Source organism: Mobula birostris, chromosome 4 (assembly GCF_030028105.1).
Source record: "Mobula birostris isolate sMobBir1 chromosome 4, sMobBir1.hap1, whole genome shotgun sequence".
Taxonomy (NCBI): domain Eukaryota; kingdom Metazoa; phylum Chordata; class Chondrichthyes; order Myliobatiformes; family Myliobatidae; genus Mobula; species Mobula birostris.
In genome coordinates this window covers 38078266-38098543 of record NC_092373.1, presented here as the reverse complement: position 1 = coordinate 38098543, position 20278 = coordinate 38078266, and the positions used below count along the sequence as shown (strand labels likewise).

General features: G+C 41.2%; 1 protein-coding gene across 2 annotated transcripts in view; it reads left to right on the top strand.

The window, feature by feature from the left end:
- Positions 1-20278, top strand: part of eif4e2 (eukaryotic translation initiation factor 4E family member 2) — a 62972-nt gene that overhangs the window by 15131 nt on the left and 27563 nt on the right. For both annotated transcript variants that reach the window (XM_072254537.1, XM_072254536.1), the window contains exons 3-5: positions 228-362; positions 11725-11829; positions 19249-19401. In XM_072254537.1, coding sequence (XP_072110638.1) covers positions 228-362; positions 11725-11829; positions 19249-19401 — 393 coding nt within the window. The remainder of the gene's footprint in view (positions 1-227; positions 363-11724; positions 11830-19248; positions 19402-20278) is intronic.

The window sequence follows — 20278 nt, the reverse complement described above, 5'->3', positions numbered from 1 at the left end:
ATTCTGGGAGTTACTGGCTGCAAATTGCATTTTGGCTAATGTTCTCAGACTGCTGAAGTATGAATAAACCTAAATTAATCAGATAGCAACAGCAATGTAGAGAAATGTGTAACAAGGAAATAATTTAAAGCTGTGTGCTATGGACAAAATATCTCAGCATATTTATAAATCAGCACAATAATTTAACAAAATACTGCATTTTTACACAAGCATTTTATTCCTTACAGACTGTTGTCCCTGGCCCAGGAGAACATCCGCTACAGTACAACTATACATTTTGGTATTCCAGACGTACTCCAGGTCGACCCACCAGCTCTCAGAGCTATGAACAAAATGTTAAACAGATTGGAACATTTGCTTCTGTAAGCAATGCCTTTTGCATTAACCATTAATGATTTTCAAGTTGTTGACTAAGAAGTTTTATTTAACAAATTTTCTTTATGCTTGTCTTTAGTTTGGATTGCGTCGACTGTTGATAAAGAAATTGAGGATAATTCTAGCAAAAAGAATTTAGTATGTTTTTTTTGCGGGCATACTGGGTGCTGGAAAATGTTTTAATGGTTTTTAAATCTCCGATACAATATTAGAGAACTGGTGCTTTGAAAGTTTTTCGGACTCTTGGACAGATCCAGTAGATTAGAAGACAACAGATATTATGCCACTGTTTTTTTAAAAGATGCAGGCAAAGGTGGGTAACTCTGGAGTGCTTGTGAATGAATCACAAGAGGTTGGTTTGCCGGTGAGGCAGATTATCAAGAAGGCAAATGGAATGTTGGCCTTCACTGCTGGAGGGATTGAATTTAAAAGCGGAGAGGTTATACCGTGTGGGTACTCATGAGGCCATACCCAGAGGACTGCATATACTTGACGAAAATTTACTGGCTTTGGAGGCGGTGAAGAGGTTCACCAGGTTGATTCTAGAAACGAGGGTGTTAACCTATGGGGAGAAGATTGAGTCACCTGGGACTATATTCACTGAAATTCAGAAGAATGAGAGTGGATCTTGTAGAAACATGTAAAATTATGAAAAGGATGTATAAAATGGAGGCAGGAAAGTTGTTTCCACTGGTAGTGAGACAAGAACTAGGGGACATAGCCTCAAGATTTGCGACAATAGATTTAGGACAAAGATGAGGAGAAACTAATTTTACTCAGGAGGTAGTGAACTTGTTAATTCTCTGCCCAGGGAAGCAGTAGTGGCAACCTCATTAAATACAATTAATTGGAAACAGTACTTTCTGGTCCAATTGAGTGGCTGCCCCAATTAGCCGAAGCTTCATGGAAATAGTTTAAAACATGTTAAAAAATACAAACTACCGTTTAAGTGAGTAATAAATTATGTATTTAAATGAAGTATAGAACAAATTAGAACACTAACAATGCCACTACAGTACTATAAAACTGTAGTTCCTAATAGTTATTGATGGATGAATTCATCCATAGTGTACACTGCTGTGTTCTTTTGATTGACTGTGAACCTATCAATGCAGACACATAGTGCAAATAATGGACTGCTTTAATATAATGTGTTCGACATTTGCATCCTCCAAATTTTCATTGTCGTTATAACATTCAAGATGATTATCAAAACTGTCAAATTCTTCATAGCTTCTAACTTGTTGAAGTAGTGAAATCGTTTCATTTTCACTTCTGATTATTTCGTTACTGGGTTTATTGCGTTCATTCTCCAGAAGTGGCTGTGTGACCTTGGCTTCACTAGAAGAGAGATCAAGTCAACCAGCAGGGCTGTAGCTGAGGCAGCAGAGAAAGGATCAGCATGGGTGTGGACCAAGTATGTCCAAAGGGGCAGATAGTCAGACAGTGTATACATATCTTGCAAACCCTTCAGTAGTCGCATAGACACCTGAAGAGCAGACTATCTGTTGGATGGAAGTGACCAACAACTCTGATAGAGGCAGATGCCAAATTTTTAAGCTCACCAGTGGGAGGTGGTGCTTTAGCACTGCTGGCCCACCACCTCGAGGGAGTCTCGATCATAAGTGGGCCGAAACTCCTGAAGACAGGTGGCAGATCAACTGATGATCCCACTGGTAATAGCACAGGATAGTTAACATCTTAGTCCACGTGTATTTTGTAACTCTGGCACTGTGTGGAAAAGGCAGGTAGGTTTGCTAGTTTTGCACTGGACATGGGTGCCAGAGCAGATAGTGAAGTGGTTATGGGGAAAGATGATGTTAAGCCTGCATACAAAGTCAGGAATTGAAAGGTTGAACATGGTGAAACTAATTTTCTGTATGGATGTATCAGCATGTGGAATTATGACACTGTAGCCCTTAATGAGACTTGGTTGCAGGAGGGGCAGGACTGGCAGCTCAATATTCCAGGGTTCTGTTGTTTTGGATGTGACAAAGCAGGAGGGATTAAAGGGTGGGATTACTAGTCAGGGAAAATATCACTGGTCCTCAGAGAGGATTGACTGGAGAGGTCGTTTGCTGAGGCTGTATGGGCAGAACTGAGGAGTAAGAAAGGGATAGCCACATTAATAGGATTATATTATAGGCTACCCAAAGTCAGCAGGATTTAGAGGAGCAGATTTCTTTGGAGATGGAAGACTGTAGCAAGAAACATAAGACTGTGATAGTAGGTGAATTTAACTTTCCACGTAGTGATTGGGACACACATACTGTAAAAGGGCTGGATGGAATTGAGTTTGTCAACTGTGTTCAGGAAAGTTTCCTCAATTAATTCATTGATGTTCCAACGAGAGGCAGTGCCATACCAGATCTCCTATTAGGGAATGTAATGGGGCAGGTGACAGAAGTTTGTGTAGGGCACACTTTGCATCTAGTGATTATAATGCTATTATCACAGGTCCTCAGGTTGATATTCTAAAGGCTGATTTTGATGGTATCGGAAAGGAGCTGGCAAGGTTGTTTTCAGGCAAGGGTAAGTGGGAGGTCTTCAAAAGTCAAATTTTTGAGAGTATAGAGTTTGCACGTTGCTGCCAGAATAAAATGCAAGGATAACAGTTTTCGGGAATCTTGGATTTTGAGAGAGATTGAGGCCCTGTTGAAGAAGATGAGGAGGTACGTAACTACCAGCGGAAGTGGTGGATTTGTGTTTGATTTCAACATTTAAATTTGGATATGTACATGGATGGGAAGGGTATGGAGGGCTATGGTGCAGGTGCAGGTCGATGGGACGAGGCAGATTAATAGTTTGGCAAGGACCATGTGAGCTAAATATTGTGTTTCTGTGCTGTAATATTCTATGGCTCTAAAGTTTAACTAACACTATTGATTTTAGTTTTATTATATGCATTACATGTAGTTTATCCTATTTGTATTTTGAAATGGAAGATGTTTGATAGAAATGGGTAATTTAAATTGTTTTCAATTGCGGCAATGAATTTGGAAGTAAGGCACCCACCCTTATGCAATGAAAGTGCTGGATTGTTAGGTAAGCTTTGATTTTTGAATTTTAAACATTATTATTTGTACTGAATATGAAAGGGGGAACTAGTAAGAACTTTGATTTATCTATGTATACTTCAGATCCCCATCAGGCGGGCCTCAAGGCTGTCCACTTCTTTCTGGACAACAGACCTAAGAGATCCCCTCTACTACCACTCTCCATCTGGAGAAATTGGTACTAACCCTTAATGATTTCTCTTTTAGCTCCTCCCACTTTCTCCAAACCAGAGGTGTGGCCGTATGCACTCACATGGGCTCCAGCTATGACTGCATTTTCCTTAACTATGTGAAACAGTTCATGTTCCAAGCGTACACTGGCAACGGTTCCCAACTTTTCCTCCGCTACATTGATGACTGCATTGGTGCTGTTTCCTGCCCATGCTGAGCTTGTCAATTTCAACAACTTTGCCTTCAATTTCCACCCTGTCATCAAACTTACTTGGTCTATCTCTGACACCTCTCTCCCCTTCCTTGATCTCTCAGTCTTCGACTCTGGAAACAGATTATCTGCGGACATCTTTTATAAATCCACTAACTTTCTCAGCTATCTTGACTATACCTTTTTCTACCCTGTCCCTTGTAAAAATGCTATTCCCTTCTCTCAGTTCCTTCACCTCCACTGCATCTGTTCTCAGGTTGAGGTGTTCCATTCTAGAATATTTGAGATGTCCTCTTTTTTTTTGCAGAAAATGGGGAGTCTCCCTTCCACCACTATCAATGCTGCCCTCAGTCATATCTCCTTCATTTCACGCACATCAACCCTTACCCCTTCCCCATCTTGTCATAACAAGGATAGCACTCCCCTTGTCCTCACCCAACAAACCTCCATATCCAGTACATAATTTTCCACAGCTTCCACCAACGGGATCCAACCACCAGGCACATTTTTCTCTATCCCGCTCCACTCCCCCATCCCATTTCCACAAGGATCACTCTCTATGTGACTCCCTTGTCCACTCATCTCTTTCCACAGACTTCCTCCCAACACTTAAACCTGCAACTGTGATAAGTGCTCTAAGACCTGGGCTTAATATCTTCCTGTGTATCTGGATCCTCAATTTTCTCACTTGCAGACACCAGTCAGTATGGTTTGGCAACACTATCTCCTCCACACACACCATCATACTGTGTGTTTAGCCCCTGCTCTCTCTGTTTTATTCCAGTGATTCTCAACCTTTTTAGACCAATGTCCCCAAAAAGCACCTTCATACTTGCCAATCCCCCACTTAGGCACAATATACTTTCCAGTGCCCATGTTGTGGGAAAATATGTCCACCATATGCTAACATGAGAAAAATTATTCTGCTTTAAGTTTTTATTTGTCTTTAAACCTAGCTTATACAGTACCTGTGTGCTGTACAGCAGCTTCAATAACAACGTGATCCTTGAGCTTGATCATTTTTAGCAAGAGTTGAAATATCTGTGACAGCAAAATCCGTAAGTCCCCACGTGTAACAATGTCCATGTGGTTTCTGTTTTTTGTGTGTATGTGGTTCGCTGCACTGAATCCTTATTTTAACAAGGTAGGAGGATGGACATGCAATGAAGAGCAGTTTGACTCTTCTCCAAAGACCAGAAAACTTTGTATGACAGTGTAGCCACATACCACAACAGCTGGCATTTTTGAAAAGCATTTTTGCTGCTTCATCATTCTGAATTTTGATTATTTCTTTTTGCAAGCTCTTTTCCTGTTCTTCCACCTTGCAAAGAAGTGGGTTAATTACCCAGTCCTTGAGTGGATTCTGAAAATCTTTCTTCAGTGACTGCAGGTGTAAGCAGTACTTTTGCAAAGAGAGTGAAAGAGAGTACCATACTTTCCATGAAGGGAAACTGTGAGAACATTCTTCTCCCAGTGTTTTGCTTATATATTTACAGTTTTGCAATAAAAATGGACACTGCATTTTTTGTCTAGATTAAATTGAAATTCTCACCCTGCAGTTTCATATTTAGAATGTTCATTTTGTTGTACAGATCGGCTAGGTATGCCATATCTCTACATAGAAATTCAATCTTGTTTCCCAAGCTCTTGTAGACTTTGAGCAAAAATTCAGCCAGTGTTAAAAAGATCAAAGAAAGGTTTTCAGCAACAGCTTTTTGACAGCCCAACATACTGTGAAGAGGCAAGTGTTCAAACTCTTCATTGTTATCTTAGCATAACTGGGGAAATGTTCTGCTATTTAATGGATGAAATTTAATTCTATTGATAGCAGATATTATGTAAGTCATGCTTGAAAAAAGTTACTGGCTGAGGTTTTCGTCTGTGAGATGTTTGCGATGAATCACACAATGGACTGCAAACAGATTTGGAATTTCTTTTTTCATAAATGCCACTAAACCACATGGTGACCTGTCATATGTGGCATTCCATCTGCACAAGAAATCATGTCCCTAATCAGAATACCTTTATCATCAATATACATTTTGAGCTCATAGTAGATTGATTCTCCATTGATACTGATTGTTAGAGTTTTACAAAATAGAATTTCTTCATAACATTTCTGTTTTTTGATACTGTAAATGTGCCATTAGCAATGCCTTGTTGTTTGCACAGTTGACACATCCAGTTACATCCCAATTCTGTTTTTTGTAGCTCTGTGCATAGTTGATACTCAATATTTTAACTCATTTCGTCAATACAACGAACTACAGAGTTATTACTTGTTTTAAACTACTGGTATCCATTTTGAGGACAGCGATGAACACTCCTGATACATCAGGCATTATTAATCTTTCACCAATCGTATGAGATTTAACACACTTTGCTATCATTTTGGATATGTTAGAAGAAGCAATGGGACCACTATCAAGGCCATTCTTAGCTTTCTTGGCAAATGACTCGAGTGTGCAATACTTTTCAAATGCTTCTTTCATCTTCTGGAACTGATTAATACAATAAGTAGCCTTTTCAGGTGTCTTTTACGGAAGTGTTCCTGCAATCTTGATGGTTTCGTGGCTTTATTAGACAGTACAGTATTACAAATAAGGCACATGGGGCGTTGCTGATCTGATGAGAACAGAAGAAAACCATACTCCGGGATGTAACATTGTATAACGCGCTGTAATGGTTTCTCTGTAGCAGCAATGTTTGGGTTATGACTAGAGATAATGGGGCTTTGGAGTGTGGGGCTATCCAATGAGAGGGATGTTGTTCTTTCTTGTGAGTTTGGGAGAAGGGATTTCGTGGTCTTTTTGCTGGGGAGAGATGAGGAAAGAAGACACGAATGGAGAGAGTTGGTAGACCGCCGGACAGAGCGAGGATCTGAGGGTCGGCTTTGCTTGGAGAATATTATGTTAGTCGGGATAGAGCTGGTGTTCGGCAAGCTACCTTTATACTATTCCAGTTAGCATGATTGACTAATCACATAAGGTTTCATAATCCCCAAAGATGGTTCTTGACCACACATATGAAGCCGAGGTCACTTTGAACACCCCAAGAGAAATCCCTGGGGTTGGCAGGTTCACGGGCTTTATTTCATCGTCTTGTTCTGACTAGCACTGTATCGTTTTTTGTAGATCTCTAGAGAAAGTTGAGAGGGTGTTCTTGACTTACCAACTGTTAAATTGCATGAACTCATTCTGTGCCATGAGTCGAGGGGTACTGTCTGCTTGGTTGGTAAGGTTGGATGAGGTCGGACTGTGACAAGTGCTCACCACCTGCAGAGCAATACTTCTTCCTGTGTTCCAGTGTCTCATCCTTTTTCTTTGGAAGTGCCTGCTCTAGTAACAGTCAGTCAGGTCTCATGCCTCAAGTTAGGGTTCTCTTCTCCCCCCGGCCGCCCCCTAACGTTCCCTTAGGACCTGTACATAGAACATAGAATAGTACAGCACATTACAGGCCCTGCGGCCCACAATGTTGTGCCGACCCTCAAACCGTGCCTCCCATATAACCCCCCACCTTAAATTCCTCCAGATACCTGTCTAGTAGTGTCTTAAACTTCACAAGTGTATCTGCCTCCACCACTGACTCAGGCAGTGCATTCCACGAACCAACCACTCTCTGAGTAAAAAACCTTCCTCTAGTATCTCCCATTGAACTTCCCACCCCTTACCTTAAAGCCATGTCCTCTTGTATTGAGCAGTGGTGCCCTGGGGAAGGGGCGCTGGCTATCCACTCTATCTATTCCTCTTATTATCTTGTACACCTCTATCATGTCTCCTCTCATCCTCCTTCTCTCCAAAGAGTAAAGCCCTAGCTTCCTTAATCTCTGATCATAATGCATATTCTCTAAACTAGGCAGCATCCTGGTAAATCTCCTCTGTACCCTTTCCAATGCTTCCACATCCTTCCTATAGTGAGGCGACCAAAACTGGACACAGTACTCCAAGTGTGGCCTAACCAGAGCTTTACAGAGCTGCATCATTACATCGTGACACTTAAACTCTATCTCTCGACTTATGAAAGTTAACACCTCATAAGCTTTCTTAACTACTCTATCTACCTGTGAGGCAACTTTCAGGGATCTGTGGACATGTACCCCCAGATCCCTCTGCTCCTCCACACCATTTACTTTGTACTCTGCCTTGGAGTTTGTCCTTCCAAAGTGTACCACCTCACACTTCTCTGGGTTGAACTCCATCTGCCACTTCTCAGCCCACTTTTGCATCCTATCAATGTCTCTCTGCAATCTTTGACAATCCTCTACACTATCTACAACACCACCAACCTTTGTGTCGTCTGCAAACTTGCCAACCCACCCTTCTACCCCCACATCCAGGTCATTAATAAAAGTCACGAAAAGTAGAGGTCCCAGAACAGATCCTTGTGGGACACCACTAGTCACAATCCTCCAATCTGAATGTACTCCCTCCACCACGACTCTCTGCCTTGTGCAGGCAAGCCAATTCTGAATCCACCTGGCCAAACTTCCCTGGATCCCATGCCTTCTGACTTTCTGAATAAGCCTACCGTGTGGAACCTTGTCAAATGCCTTACTAAAATCCATATAGATCACATCCACTGCACTACCCTCATCTGTATGCCTGGTCACCTCCTCAAAGAACTCTATCAGGCTTGTTAGACACGGTCTGCCCTTCAGAAAGCCATGCTGACTGTCCCTGATCAGACCATGATTCTCTAAATGCCCATAGATCCTATCTCTAAGAATCTTTTCAAACAGCTTTCCCACCACAGACGTAAGGCTCACTGGTCTATAATTACCTGGACTATCCCTACTACCTTTTTTGAACATGGGGACAACATTTGCCTCCCCCCAATCCTCTGGTACCATTCCTGTGGACAACAGGGACATAAAGATCCTAGCCAGAGGCTCAGCAATCTCTTCCCTCGCCTCGTGGAGCAGCCTGGGGAGTATTCTGTCAGGCCCCAGGGACTTATCCATCCTAATATATTTTAACAACTCCAACACCTCCTCTCCCTTAATATCAACATGCTCCAGAACATCAACCTCACTCATATTGTCCTCACCGTCATCAAGTTCCCTCTCATTGGTGAATACCGAAGAGAAGTATTCATTGAGGACCTCGCTCACTTCCACAGCCTCCAGGCACATCTTCCCACCTTTATCTCTGATCGTTCCTACCTTCACACCTGTCATCCTTTTGTTCTTCACATAATTGAAGAATGCCTTGGGGTTTTCCTTTACCCTACTCGCCAAGGCCTTCTCATGCCCCCTTCTTGCTCTTCTCAGCCCCTTTTTAAGTTCCTTTCTTGCTTCCCTATATTCCTCAATAGACCCATCTGATCCTTGCTTCCTAAACCTCATGTATGCTGCCTTCTTCCACCTGACTAGATTTTCCACCTCACTTGTCACCCATGGTTCCTTCACCCTACCATTCTTTATCTTCCTCACTGGAACAAATTTATCCCTAACCTCCTGCAAGAGATCTCTAAACATCGACCATATGTCCATAGTACATTTCCCTGCAAAAACATCATCTCAATTCACACCCACAAGTTCTAGCCTTATAGCCTCATAATTTGCCCTTCCCCAATTAAAAATTTTCCTGTCCTCTCTGATTCTATCCTTTTTCATGATAACACTAAAGGCCAGGGAGCGGTGGTCACTGTCCCCCAGATGCTCACCCAATGAGAGATCTGTGACCTGACCCGGTTCATTACCTAGTACTAGATCTAGTATGGCATTCCCCCTAGTCGGCCTGTCCACATACTGTGACAGGAATCCGTCCTGGACACACTTAACAAACTCTGCCTCATCTAAACCCTTGGAACTAATCGGGTGCCAATCACTATTAGGGAAGTTAAAGTCACCCATGATAACAACCCTGTTATTTTTGAACCTTTCCAAAATCTGCCTCCCAATCTGCTCCTCTGTGTCTCTGCTGCTACCAGGGGGCCTATAGAATACCCCCAATAGAGTAACTGTTCCCTTCCTGTTCCTGTAACTACTGCTTATGGTGATGGTACCACCACTGTTGGGAATCACTGTTTTATACCAGTGTGGCTAATTGTAGCTCTAATGCCATATTTCTTTGTTTGCAGGTGGAAGTTTATGCACTCTATATTGTATATAGAATAAATAGTAGCATCTGGAATGAGCCTGAATGTGAATTTGTGAATTATACTCTACATACTTAAGACATCCAGTGCTTCCTAGTTTTTGGATGCAATGGCTAACCATCTTCTAAGTAATAAGTGAGCATGATGTTTAAGTGAAGAGTTTCACACTTTTCATCTGTGGTTCAAGTTGTACTGAACACTTAATCAGGTTTTTACTTTCACTTCCTGCCTCCCATACCTGCCACAACCCCGTCTCTCCTTTTATTGAGGGATGTTGCCTGGATTCATGCCATACTGGTAGTGAGAACCCTTTAAAACAGACCCAAAAGATATGGACTACTGTCTTATGAGGCATAATAAAAACACCAATTGATAGAAATGGAAAACCTGGGAATTTATACAAAGTAGCGAGGCTAGAGATGACATGATTACAAAAATAATTTGTGGTTATTATTTAAACCAAAGAAAAGTTGCAAGCTGAGAAACAGCATGGTGAAACTGAATGTACACTGTTTTCTTTAATTTGTTGGTAGAAGGTGCCATAATCATTACTGTTCATGTTTTTGACACACTAATTATTCAGTGAAGAAGTATTGGCAACAGAAGTGGATCTGCAGATTAAATGGAGATGTATTTTGCTCACTGAAAGTAAATTTTTTTCAATGATTGGTTTTTCTGGGCAGTTATGTAAAATCCTAAATGGAAGATTACAAATATTTTGCCATTATCTTTTACTTGTCCAGTCTACAACTGATCAGAATCAGGTGTAATATCACCAGCATATGTTATGAAAGTTTTGCAGCAGCAGTGCATTGCAATACATAATAATAATAACTATAAATTACAATAATAAGTATACATTTAAAAAAAGAAAATTAAATTAAATAGTAGAAAAAGAAATGAAAAAGAAAACTGAGGTAGTGTTCATGGGTTCATTGTCCATTCAGAAATCTGATGGCGGAAGGGAAGAAGCTGTTCCTGAAACGTTGGATGTGTGTGTCTGTCTGTCTGTCTCTCTCTCTCTCTCTCTCTCCCTCCCTCTCCCCCCTCCCCCTCCCCTCCCCTTCCTGAACCACCACCTTAATGGTAGCGATGAAAAGAGGGCACATCCTGGGTGATGATGGGGGTCCTTAAAGATGGATGCTGCTTTGTTTTTTTTTGGAAGTATGGCCTTTTGAAGATGTCTTGGATGCTGGGAAGGCTAATACCCATGATGTAGCTGGCAGAGTTTACAACTTTCTGTAGCTTTTTCCAACCCTGTGCATTGGTCCCTCCATACAAAACAGTGATGCAGCCAGTTAGAATGCTCTCCATGGTACATCGGTAGAAACTTGTGAGTGTCTTTGGTGACATACCAAATCTCCTGAAATTCCTAATGAAGCCACTGTTGTGCCTTCATTGTAATTGCATCAATATGTTGGGCCCAGGATAGATCTTCTTAAGATGTTGACACCCAGGAACTTGCAACTGATTGCCCTTTCCACTTTGGAATAAAATGAATTATTTGAAAATATTTATGCCAGGAGATCTTAGCTTGGAAAAACACAGAAATCCTGCTGTCATGTGTTCTATACTGTATGTGTCCATCAGTATCAGTTTGTTCAAAATGAAAAGATGTCCTCCTTTGTCTCTGATATCCACAGAAGGAGTCTTTGCTGATGTCATGGCCCTGCAAATGACTGTAAAATAAAGTACAAAATTCTCTGTTCTTAATGTACAGCACAATGTTGGACTAGTTCAGAGTACTGTTATGAATTTAAACAAATGTGATTAAATATAATTTGACTTTTTTTTTCTTTTTGTTTTTAAAAGGTTGAACAGTTCTGGAGATTTTATAGCCATTTAGTTCGACCTGGTGATCTCACAGGCCACAGTGACTTTCACCTATTCAAAGATGGCATTAAACCAATGTGGGAGGTGAGCAGCTATCATTCTTAGGTCAAGTTTATTGTAATACGACTGTACATGTATTAATTTCACAACATAACAAATTGCATAACATATGCTGGTGATGCTAAGTCTGATTCTGATATATACAACCAAAGGAAACATTGTTCCTCTGGATCACGGTGTAACCACAAAGCCAATATCACACAGCATGTAAAAATAAATATTATCACAAATAACTTAATAAACTATAATGTAAAGTGCATGTAGTCTGCAGCACAGGAAAAGGTAAACAGTGCAGTAAACAGCTCATTGGCCTAGTGACAAGACCTCGGGTGGCAGGGTATTTGCTAGTTTCACAGCCTGGGGGAAGACGTTGTTACCCAGCCTGGCATTCCCAGTCCTCTTGCTCATATACCTCCTTCTGGATGATAGTGGTTCAAAGAGATTATGGGGTGGATGGTAGGAACCTCAACAATGCTGTGGGCTCTTCATGTACAACGCTGCTGGTAAATGTCACAAATATGGGTGAGAGAGACCCTGCTGATCCTCTCAATGTTATTTTACCATTCTCTTTGATGCCTTGCAGCTTCCTTACCACGCAATGATGCATCCAGACAGGGTACTTTCAACGTTTCTCCTATAGAAAGTTGTTAGAATGAGGGCAGCGAGCCTTGCATGCATCAGTTTCCTCAGAAAATGTAGACAGAATTGTGCTTTATTGACAAATGAGGAAGTGTTTTGGGTCCAGGTTAGATCATCCATATGTGCGCACTGTGGAACTTTGTGCTCTTCATTCTCTCCAAGGCAGAGCCATTGATGTACAATGGAGAGTGGTTGGCCTGCCTCTTCCTGAAGTTCACAGTCATATCTTTTGTTTTGTCCATGCTGATACTCAAATTGTTTTCTCACACCATTAGACAAGTCCCTCTCCCTCCTCTTTGTACACTCTCTCATCATTGTTGCTGATGAGGCCAACCACTGTTGTATCATCAGCAAACTTGATGGAGTTTGAACTGGATCTGGCAGTGCAGTCATGAGTCAGCAGTGGGCTAGGCATACAGCCCTGGGTGGGTGGGGGGCACTAGTACTCAAAGTGATAGAGCTTGAAATGTTGCTTCCAACTCTAACTGACTGGGGCCCTTCCATTAACAAGTCCCAGGTCCGGTTACAGAGAGTGGTGTTGAGTATGAATGAGGACAGTTTACCCACGAACCCCTGAGGGATGATTGTGTTAAATGCTGAGCTGAAGTCGATGAGCAACAACCTGATGTATAAGACGTAGGAGGGGTAGGACGGAGAGGAGGGCTGAGGCTATGGCATTATTAATGCACCAGTTTGAGCAGTAGGCAAACTGCAAAGGGTCTAATGTAGTTGGAAGGTGGCATTTTATGTGATCCATTACCAGATGCTCAATGCCCTTCATGATTGTTGAGGCCAGTGGCAGTAATCATTTAGGCCAGTTACTGTCACTCTTTTGGGCACAGGAGTGATGTCAATGCCTTGAAACCTGTAGGGACAGTGAATTGTTGTAAAGAGATATTAAAGATGTCAGTTAAGACCTCTGTTAGTTGGGCCGCATGATCCCTCAGCACCCAACCCGGTGTGTTGTCCGGCCCCACAGCTTTGCGAAGGTTTACCCTGACTAAGACCACCCCCCCCCACCTCGATTGCAGCCAGACAGGGTGCCTGTTCCTCAGAGGGAAAGGGGGCTTTCCTTGATGTCACACAATTTGTTGTCAAATCATGCATAGGAGGCATTCGGCCTATCAGGAAGGAAGATGTTGTAACACGCAGGATGGATTTGTAAGCTGTTACGGTTTCTTTTAACAAAGTTCAATCCTTGGCCCTCAATTATTTACTAATAATATTAACAACTTGGAGGAGGTGGGTGTACATAATTTTAGGTAAAAACAGCAGAAAATGCTGTAAATACTCAAGTACACTTGAGAAGAAAAACAGAATGAACATTTCAAGTTAAGGAACTTTCATCTGTTCTGATGAAGGGTATTCGAATTGAATCATTAGCTGTTCCTATAGATGTGGCCTGATCTGCTGAGCATTTTCTATTTTTTTCTGATTTCTAGTATTGTAAGATTGCTGATAACATGATTTTAGGTATGCTACAGTTTGGAATCCGCAACAGGATCGGTTGAGTGAGTGGCAAAAATTTGGAAGCTGAATTTTATGTATGAGAGCATGAAATTGGGTAAGAGGAATCTAAAGGCATGCTAGAAGTTTAAAAGGGGAGTACAGAGGGATCTTGGTGTCCTTAAGTGAAGTACAAAAGTTTAACGTCCAAGTGGAAGAAATAATTTGAGTAGGCAATTTGTATAATGGCCTTCATTGCTATGGTGTTGGAGTTTAAAAGAAAGCACAGTTATTATTAACAGGGTGCTAGTAAGGCTACATCTGGAGTACTGGGTATAGTTTTGGTCCCTATCAATATGCTAGAATTGCAGCTTGTCCAGGTGATATTCATTAGGGATGAGCCTTGTTCTATGATCAATTTTATGAAAAATAATGTTTTACCTCAAGTTTAGGAGTTCAGAAGGAAGAAAGATGTTGAAATGTTTCCACTAGGAGAGACTTGAGTGAGAGTACACAGTTGTAAAGATGAAAATGCAGAGATTTCAACTTTAAGGTTCATAAGAATTTCTTCTCTCAGAGAATGATGAATCTCTGGAATTCTCTAATCCAGAGGATTGTGAATCGTAGATCACTGTTAAAGGAATTGGATGGATATTTGAAAAAGTGGGGAATTGAGAGCTATTTGGAACTGGCACAGATGATAAACTGAAATGTGGGTTAGACTTGAGAAGCCAGATGATTCTTTTTTTTCTGCTTGTATTTTCATGTACCAGAAAATACAAGGTCATTTTTATCGTCACCATGCTGCACAGGAAGGCGAGATGTTTTGAAACAAGTAGTCAAATGTCTCAAGTTTATTATGCAAAAATATAATTTAACTGTTAAAATTCTCCATCAGTTTTTGTGTGAATTTTTTAATAAGTCTGAATTATGTTTGTTGCTTTGAATATCTAGTATTCTAGTCATAAATTTTAGATAGTAGGCTTTGGACTTGTATAAGGATTCACTTCCAGAAGGTGAATTTTACTGAAGCTATATGGATGTACTATTTCAGTGGTTCCTATTTTCAATCATTTTACATACCCCGTATGAATACATTGTATTCTGCAATAAAACAAAAAAAACTGTTGATTAAATGAGCTGTACAAATAATAGTATTGTAAGGCTTCATTGTAAGAATTGGTTATAGTGGTGGTAGGATTCTAGCTAATTAGATGAAGAGAAGGAGGATTGACTGAGACTAGTTGTGTCACTACTGTCAAAGTAAAAGGTGCTGGTGATCATTTGACCTTGATATATGATCTTGTTCACCATATTGGAAATACCTTGGCTGCCCGCTCATCAGCAGCTTCAGCCTCTAATCATATTCAAGTTATGCAAATACGTAAGAGCTTCAAACCAGCAAATCCTCCAGCTCCACGCCATGATTTGCTGTAAGCGTTTCCTTTGTTTTATCCTTCTAACTTTAGATTCTGTATAGAGTTTTTTTTAGTTGCCTTCTGGATCATAGCAAGGCTAAACATTAGGCAATATTGATTTTGATTCTGTATCTACAGTTAATAATTTTTCAATTTCCAAAAAGGCTTCAGTTCATTACTTTGTAATCTCAGTAGATTTTATTGGTATTGATCCTTTCATGTTCTGGGGTTGTCCTGCATTATTAAAATGGGTGTGGCTAAATTCAACACGTTAATGTTTCAATTACAAACAAGAGAAAATCTGTAGATGCTAGAAATCCAAATAAAACACACAAAATGCTGGAGGAATTCAGTAGGATAAGCAGCATCTTTGGCACCACCAAGCACATCTCCCCCCCCCCCCCCACCCCTCCCATTTTCTATTTTCTGCGGGGATCACTCCCTGTATGATTCCATTGTCAATTCATCCCTCCCCACTGAACTCTCTCCTGGCACTTAACTTTGCAAGCAGAACAAGTGCTACACCTGCCCCTACACCACCTCCCTCACTACCATTCAGGGCCCCAAACAGTCCTTCCAGGTGAGGCAACACTTCACCTGTGATTTTGTTGGGGTCATATATTGTGTCCGGTGCTCCCAGTGTGGCCTCCTGTATATCGGTGAGACCTGAAGTAGATTAAGAGACTGCTTCACCAAGCATCTATGCTCAGTCGGCCAGAAAAAGTGGGATCTCTCAGTGGCCATCTGTTTTAATTCCACGTCCCATTTCCATTCTGATATATCTATCCATGGCTGCCTCTACTGTTGCAATGAGGCCACACTCGGGTTGGAGGACAACACCTTGTATTCCATCTGGGTAGCCTCCAAACTGATGGCATGAACATCAATTTCTCAAACTTCTGGTAATGTCCCCCCTCACCCCCTCTCATTCACTATTCCTAATCCCCTTTTCCCTCTCTCACCTTATCTGCTTGCTTGCCCAACGCCTCCCTCTGGTGTTCCTCCTCACTTTTCTTTCTTCCATAGCCTTCTGTTCTCTCCTATTAGATTCACCCTCCTCCAGCCCTGTATCTCCTTCACCAATCAACTTCCCAGCTCGTTACTTCATCTTTCCCCCTCCTGATTTCACCTATCACCTTGTGTTTCTTCCTTCCTCCCCCCCCCCCCCACTTTCTTACTGACTTCTCATCTTTTTTCTCCAGTCCTGATGAAGGGCCTCGGCCCAAAACGATGACTGTTCTCGCTTTCCATAGACGCTGCCTGGCCTGCTGAGTTCCTGCAGCATTTTGTACATGTTAATGTTTGTCTGTTTTCATGAAATGTCGCCATATCAAGTTGATTTTTTTTTTCTTCTTCTCTCTAGCCTGACTGTATTTTTCCTATCACCTTTAGGTCTTGATTGCAAACTTCAGTTACTAAACAGCAACATAAAGGGTGAACCCAATGCATTATGACATGAAAGATGATTGCATAATACATTCAAGTAGGCACAACTAGCTCAAGCTTATATGCATGTTACTGTAAAAATCTGCATAAAAAGGAGTTTTTAAAGTAAAGCCGAATTTGTGTAAGGTGAGCATTATATAAACCTGCATTGTATATATTTTCTTTTCTGCAAAGGCGAAAGGCTTCAAAGCATTCCTAGTGTAAGAAAGAAAATGTTTTGCTGGAAAGAGAAACAGTAAAGAAGGGTGATGAGGTAGAACCTCTAGTGATGGGGTAGCTGGTAAGAGGTAGGATTTATGAAGGTAATTTGAAATTGAGGAATGACCAGCTGATACTGGAACCAAATTTGGTACATGGGGATAAAAGGCCAAGATAATAAAAGTCAGAGAAATGATAATAGTTATTTGGAAGATTTCAGGTGAAGGAGGTATTTAAAGAGTTGGATGAGTCAGGAGTATAAGCATGGGTGATGTGCAAGTGAAGAGAATGGAAGCAAGAACAGTTTGGATAAATTTAATATGGAAGACTTCTGGTTCATGGGGGGTTAAGAACATCGTAATGAGAGGGTTAACACTTCATATCCTCTGGGTAGGATTTTTAACGAGGTTCAAAGTAAGATTATTATCAAAGTACATATATATTACCATATACATCCCTGATATTCATTTTCTTGTGGGCATACTCAATAAATCCTAAATAGAATAATAACCATGATATAATCAATGAAAGACTGCAACCAATTTGGACGTTCAGCCAGTGTGCCAAAGACAACAAGCTATGAAAATACAAAAAGAAAGAAATAAACATAATTAACAGATAGGAAAGGTATGTTGCATCCGGAGTTTCTCTGGTTAGCGGACGATTTCCCACCACACCTCTCTAATGTAGTGGGGAATTGCGTACGAGGCAAGTTACAGCAGTGGTTTGCCATTGCCTTCTGCTGGGTGAGTTTCCAATCCAAAGAGATCACCAGCTCATAACCCAGATAAGCAATAAATATCAAGAACATGAGATGAAGAGTCCTTGAAAGTGAGTCCATATATTGTTGTAACATTTCAGTGATGGTGTGAGAAGTTGAGTGGAGTTATCCCTTTTGGTTCAAGAACCTGTTAGTTGACGGTTAATAACTATTCCTGAACCTGTTGGTGTGAGTCCTGAGGCTCCTGTACCTTTTTCCTGATGGCAGCGGTGAGAAGAGAGCATGACCTGGGTGGTGGAGGTCTCTGATAATGAATGTTACTTTCCTGCAACAGTTCTCCGTGTAAATGTGCTCAGTGCAGGAAAGGGCTTTACCTGTGATGGACTGGACCATATCTGTTACTTTTTGTAGGATTTTCCATTCAAAGACATTAGTGTTTCCGTACCAGGATGTTATGCAGCCAGTCAATATACCCTCCACCACATATCTGTAGAATTTTGTCAAAGTTTTAGATGTCATGCCGAATCTTCGCAAACTCTTAAAGATACAGAGGCACTGCCCTGTTTTCCTCATAACTACGCTCCTGTCCAGGGCTCGGGACTGGTCCTCTGAAATGGTAACACTGAGGAATTTAAAGTTGCTGGCCCTACCATAGTTGGCTCATGGACCTCTGGTTACATCCTCCTGAAGTCAATAATCAGCTCCTTGGTCTTGCCAACGTTGAGTAAGAAGTTGCTGTTGCTGTTGTTGTGGCACCGCTCAGTCAGATTTTTGAGTCTCCCTCCTATATGCTGATTAGTCACTACTTTTGAATTGGTCAATGACGGTGGTGTCGTCAGCAAACTTGTATATGGGATTAGAGCTGTGCTTAGCCACACAGTCACAAGTGTAAAACAAGTAGAGCAGGGGGCTGAGCACACAGCCTTGTGATACGCTGCTTGTGTTGATGGAGATTCTGTAGGATTTCAATCTCTGAGGCTGACATGTGAGCAGCCTTCAGGAGGGTGCAGCCACAAAAAGCATCCAGCCCTGACTGGGTACCTGACCAAGTACTATAGACCTGTTCTGATCAGCTGGCTAGAGTGTTCACTGAGATCTTTAACCTCTTGCTTCAGCAGTCTGAGGTACCCACCTGCTGCAAGCAGGCTTCAATTATACCAGTGCACTCTAAGAACTTGGTGACCCGCCCTTGATGGCATTTGATTGTTACATGTTCAAGGTTGGGGGAACACGAGTTTGACAAAACTACCACATCGGAGCATCACTGAGAGTTTACCATGCTGGGCTCATGCTGGAGTGTAATGAAGAATGGGATACTATTGCTTCAAGCTACAAGAAGTAATGAGAATTGTAATTTCAGTCACACACAATGATAGTGATGGCTTTCTGCAGTTGAGTTTGGGCTATGGAAATCAGATCCTAAGTATTGATCAAGGTGTGATGGGAGAGCTGGTTTTTGACTGTTAAAGCCACAAAGTAGTCAAACCATTCAGTCACTCACTTTGTAGGTGAGCAGTTTAAGTAAATGGATGGTATTTTATTAAGTGTAACATTTTCATTTTTTTGTCTTTCTAGGATGAAGCAAATAAGAATGGTGGAAAATGGATTATCCGTTTGCGAAAAGGACTAGCATCACGTTGCTGGGAAAATCTGATCTTGGCAATGCTGGGAGAGCAGTTCATGGTTGGAGAGGAGATATGTGGAGCTGTTGTTTCAGTTCGATTTCAGGTATCGCTCTTCTGAAGAAAATTGTTTGCCAGTTTTGATTTTGAGGCATGAAATGATGTCGCTGTCAATAGCAGTTACGCTTTATAAAGCAAAACAGAAATTTAAATTAGACATTTTGCTTGAAATTGTTTATGCATTTTGGGTGAACTCAAATTGTGATTGATTAATTCATAGTATGCTGGAACAGGAAGAATGCAAGAACTAAAAGTCGATATGCATTAAGATTCCACCCAGCACGATTCCTGCTGCTGTCTGTAAGGAGTTTGTATGTTCTCCCTGTGACTGCATGAGTTTCCTTTGGGTGCTCCAGTTTCCTCCCACAGTCCAAAGATGTATCCGTTGGTGGGTTAATTGGTCATTGTAAATTGCCCTGTGATCAGGCTAGGGGTAAATTGGGGATTGCTGGCCGGTGTGGTTTGAAGGGCTAGAGGACCTACTGTGTGCTCTATCTCAATAAATAAATTAAAAATATAGATTGAACATTTCAGGCACATACGTTAATGGAGCAGTTCTTTTATTTGTACATATTTCAGAAGTAAAACCTACTTAACTAGTTAACTCTCAATCCAAAAATGAAACAAAGTATATTAAAATGTTTTTTCTAGAAACTTTACATGTTCTTATGACAAGAGTTTCTGTGATCTGACTTAAAGACAAGTTGTTGGCTGGGAGATTTGAGCAACTAGCCTGTGCCTGCTTGCTGTGGTGTGTTTTGTATTTGAAGTCCATGAGTGAGTTGCATTAACATCATTTGCAATATCCAGTCAGCACCAATTGTGCTTTTTAGCATTTTTTGTGCTCATTTGCAGAGTCTAATTTCTGTGACTGAATTGCTGCTCATAGTTGATAAAATGGAGATGTCCTGTACATACGATAT